Source organism: Pterocles gutturalis, unplaced genomic scaffold (genome assembly GCF_000699245.1).
Source record: "Pterocles gutturalis isolate BGI_N339 unplaced genomic scaffold, ASM69924v1 scaffold7870, whole genome shotgun sequence".
NCBI classification, from domain to species: Eukaryota; Metazoa; Chordata; class Aves; order Pterocliformes; family Pteroclidae; genus Pterocles; species Pterocles gutturalis.
In genome coordinates, this window is record NW_010145741.1 from 1 (window position 1) to 4833 (window position 4833).

The 4833-nt window shown below is 59.6% G+C and overlaps 1 protein-coding gene across 1 annotated transcript in view; it reads left to right on the top strand.

Annotated features, from left to right (window-relative positions):
• Positions 1-1400: 1400 nt before the first annotated feature.
• The window catches only part of LOC104470523 (retinal guanylyl cyclase 2-like), a gene marked incomplete at its 3' end in the record, with an annotated part of 4904 nt that continues 1471 nt past the window's right edge, over positions 1401-4833 (top strand). Inside the window, 5 exon segments of the mRNA XM_010085478.1 lie at positions 1401-1469; positions 1613-2168; positions 3184-3485; positions 4559-4599; positions 4601-4830. Coding sequence (XP_010083780.1) covers positions 1401-1469; positions 1613-2168; positions 3184-3485; positions 4559-4599; positions 4601-4830 — 1198 coding nt within the window.

Genomic DNA, 4833 nt, shown 5'->3' on the forward strand with positions numbered 1-4833 from the left:
CCCTCCCCGGTGTCCCCCCCACCATGGTGACATCGCGGGACCCCACCCAAGGACCCCCCCGACGTCACCCGTCACGGCCCCCCAGGGTGTGAGGATTGTCCCCAACGACGTCCCCAACAACGTCCCCAACGTCTCGCCTCGGACCATGTGGCCCCACGGTGGTGGCACCCGTGGGGACGTGACCTGCGGTGGCATCGGCCACGGTGGCTTTGGACATGGTGTCACCTCCCATGGTGGCATCTCCCATGGTGTCACCTCCCATGGTGACATCTTCTATGGTGACATTTCCCATGGTGGCACCTCCCATGGTGACATCTTCTATGGTGGCATCTCCCACAGTGACATTTCCCATGGTGACATTTCCCATGGTGACATTTCCCATGGTGGCACCTCCCATGGTGACATCTTCTATGGTGGCATCTCCCACAGTGACATTTCCCATGGTGGCACCTCCCATGGTGACACCTTCTATGGTGGCATCTCCCATGGTGGCACCTCCCATGGTGACATCTTCTATGGTGCCATTTCCCATGGTGGCATTTCCCATGGTGACATCTCCCCCAGCGATGACATGTCCTCCAGTGGTGACATCTCCTATGGTGGTGGTGGCATCTCCCATGACAACGCCACGTCTGGTGACATCTCCCACAGCCGTGATGTCACCCTAACCAGTGACATCTCCAATGATGGTGACTCCTACAGTGGTGGCATCTGCCACGGTGACATCTCCCACGGTGACATCTCCAATGGTGGTGCCACCTCCTATGGTGACATCTCCCATGGTGGCATCTCCCATGACATCAACTCCCATGATGGTGACACCTCCCATGGTGGAACCTCCAACGGTGGTGACATCTCTCATGGTGACATCTCCCATGGTGGCATCTCCCATGACATTGACTCCCATGATGGTGGCATCTCCCATGGTGGCATCTCCCACGGTGACATCTCCCATGGCACCAACTCCCACAGTGGTGGCACCTCCCATGGTGGCGACACCTCCCATGGTGGCATCTCCCATGACGTCAACTCCCATGATGGTGGCATCTCCCATGGTGACACCTCCTGTGATGTCAACTCCCACGGTGGTGGCATCTCCCACGGTGACATCTCCCATGGTGGCATTTCCCATGACGCCAACTCCCATGATGGTGGCATCTCCCATGGTGGCATCTCCCATGACGTCAACTCCCATGATGGTGGCATCTCCCATGGTGACACCTCCTGTGATGTCAACTCCCACGGTGGTGGCATCTCCCACGGTGACATCTCCCATGGTGGCATTTCCCATGACGCCAACTCCCATGATGGTGGCATCTCCCATGGTGGCATCTCCCATGGTGGCATCTCCCATGACGTCAACTCCCATGACGGTGACATCTCCCATGGTGGCATCTCCCATGACGTCGACTCCTGCAGTGGTGGCACCTCCAACGGTGGTGACATCTCCCATGGTGCCACCTCCCATGGTACCACCTCCCACGTTGGTGGCACCTCCGCCACCTTCCTCCTCCGCCTGTCCCACCACCCCCGGTGGCCTCCCCACCACCTCTTCCTCCTCCTCCTCCTCCTCCTCCTCCACATTCCCACCACCCTTGGGGCCACCTTCAAGGTCGGGGTGATGGGTCCATGGACCTGTGACACCATCTTGGCCCGAGCGTTCCCGGAGGTGGCCTCTCGCTTGGCCGTCACCCGCCTCAATCGTCACCCGACGTTGTCCCAAAGCTACTGGTGGGATGCCGTCATCTTACCGGAATCGTGTCGGACCCCCCAAGGGGTGACGGGTCTTCTCACCGTTGAACGTTCTTCCACCGCTTTGGTGGGACCACTCAACCCGGCCACTTGTGGAGCTGCTGGGCTACTAACGGCCGCTTGGAACAAGCCCTTGGTGGCCTGGACGTGTTTAGGTGACATCGAAGGTTTGGTGACATTGGTCAACCCCATGCCGGAACCTTCGGAGGTTCTTCACGATGTTCTGCGGTATTTTCGGTGGGCGCACGTGGCCGTCATCTCCTCGCCAGAAGATCTCTGGAGGGAGGTTGGGTTGGGTTTGGCCCAAGAGTTGAGGACCTTGGGGTTGCCCGTCACCGTTGTCACCACGGCGGGGACACGGGAGGAGGAAGCGGGTGAAGCTCTGAGGAAGGTGAAGAAGGCAGATGGTGTCCGAGGTAATGGGGTGGAGATGGTGGAGATGGTGGAGGTGGTGGAGATGATGGAGGTGGTGGACATGGTGGCCATGGATGGATGGAGATGGTGGAGGTGGTGGAGGTGGTGGACATGGTGGACATGGATGGATGGAGATGGTAGAGATAGAGATGGTGGACATGGTTGGATGGAGATGGTGGCCATGGATGGACGGAGATGGTGGAGATGGTGGAGGTGGTGGAGGTGGTGGAGATGGTGGAGATGGATGGGCGAAGATGGTGGCCATGGATGGATGGAGATGGTGGAGGTGGTGGAGATGGTGGAGATGATGGAGGTGGTGGAGGTGGTGGACGTGGTGGCCATGGATGAATGGAGATGGTGGAGGTGGTGGAGGTGGTGGAGGTGGTGGACATGGATGGATGGAGATGGTAGAGATAGAGATGGTGGACATGGTTGGATGGAGATGGTGGCCATGGATGGATGGAGGTGGTGGAGATGGTGGAGGTGGTGGAGATGGTGGAGATGGTGGAGATGGATGGATGGAGATGGTGGAGATGGTGGAGGTGGTGGAGATGGTGGAGATGGATGGATGGAGATGGTGGAGATGGTGGAGATGGAGGGATGGAGATGGTGGAGATGGTGGAGATGGAGGGATGGAGATGGTGGAGATGGTGGAGATGGAGGGATGGAGATGGTGGAGATGGTGGAGATGGAGGGATGGAGATGGTGGAGATGGTGGAGATGGAGGGATGGAGATGGTGGAGATGGTGGAGGTGGTGGAGGTGGTGGCCATGGATGGATGGAGATGTTGGCCATGGATGGATGGAGGTGGTGGAGATGGTGAAGATGGATGGAGATGACGGATGTGGATGGAGATGATGGCCACAGATGGACGTGGTGGGCACGGATGGACAAATGAAGGACGGAGCAGAAGACCCAGGAAGGACAAAGCCCCCACACCCACCAGCTGACCCCAGGTGGTGGTGGCCATTGGGTTGTCCCCCCCATGCCTCAGTTGTCCCCTCCTGTCCCCCGCAGTGGTGGTGATGTGTATGCACTCGGTTCTTCTGGGCGGCGAGGAGCAACGTGTCCTCCTGGAGAAGGCCGAGGACATGGGCATGACCGACGGGACCTACGTCTTCGTCCCCTACGACACCTTGACCTTCCCTCTGCCCTACCGGCGTGTCACCTACCCCGTCCTGGCCACCAACACCAAGCTGCGCCTGGCCTACGACGCCGTCCTCACCATCACCATGGACTCGGACAACGAGACCTTCCGGGAGGTCCTCCAACGGGCCAAGGAGAGCTTTGAGGTCCCTGCCCACATCGATCCTGCACAGGTGGGGTTGGAGGCATCTCCATGGGGTTTGGAGGCATCTCCATGGGGGTTGAGGGCATCTCCATGGAGGTTGGAGGCATCTCCATGGGGTTGGAAGACCTTCATGGGGGTTGAGGGTATCTCCATGGGGTTTGGAGGCATCTCCAGAGGGTTGGAGGCAAATCCAGAGGGTTTGGACGCATCTCCACGGGGTTGGAAGAACCTCTGTGGGGGCTGAGGGCCTCTCCATGGGGGTTGGAGGCATCTCCATGGGGTTGGAAGACCTTCATGGGGGTTGAGGGTATCTCCATGGGGTTTGGAGGCATCTCAATCCAGAGGGTTTGGACGCATCTCCACGGGGTTGGAAGAACCTCTGTGGGGGCTGAGGGCCTCTCCATGGGGGTTGGAGGCATCTCCATGGGGTTGGAAGACCTTCATGGGGGTTGAGGGTATCTCCATGGGGTTTGGAGGCATCTCCAGAGGGTTGGAGGCAAATCCAGAGGGTTTGGACGCATCTCCACGGGGTTGGAAGAACCTCTGTGGGGGCTGAGGGCCTCTCCATGGGGGTTGGAGGCATCTCCATGGGGGTTGAGGGCCTCTCCATGGGGGTGGGGGGTTGAGGGCATCTCCATGGGGTTTGGAGGCATCTCCGTGGGGCTGGAGGCATCTCCAGAGGGCTTGGAGGCATCTCCATGGGGTTGGAGGCATCTCCATGGGGTTGGAAGAACCTTCATGGGGATTGAGGGTATCTCCATGGGGTTGGAAGAACCTTCATGGGGGTTGAGGGCATCTCCATGGGGGCTGAGGGCATCTCCATGGGGCTTGGAGGCGGGGTTGGAGGCATCTCCAGAGGGCTTGGAGGTATCTCCATGGGGTTTGGAGGCATCTCCATGGGTTTGGAGGCATCTCAAGAGGGGTTGGGTGGACATGACCAGGGTGGAGATGACCATGGTGGAGACAACCATGGTGGAGATGACCATGGCCAACATTGGCCGGAGATGACCACGGCCACCACTCCTACGGTTGCCACCACGTGTCCCCTGGACCTCCTGGTGTCCCCTGGCCACCCCGTGACCATGTCTTCTCCTCCCCCAGGTCCACCCCATCTTCGCCACCATCTACAACTCCATCTTCTTCTGAGGCCGTGGAGGCCTCTCGCCGGAGTGGCCGGTGGGTGACGGGGACCACGGTGGCCAACCACGCCCGTGACTTCCACCTCCAGGGCTTCTGCCAGAGCTTCGAGGTCACCGAGGACGGTGACGTCACCGTCCCCTACGTGGTGTTGGACACCGATGGCAAAGGCGACCGGTTGTGGCCAGTTTACGGACTGGAACCGGGGACCAAGGGACTGGGCTACCGTGGTCACAGCG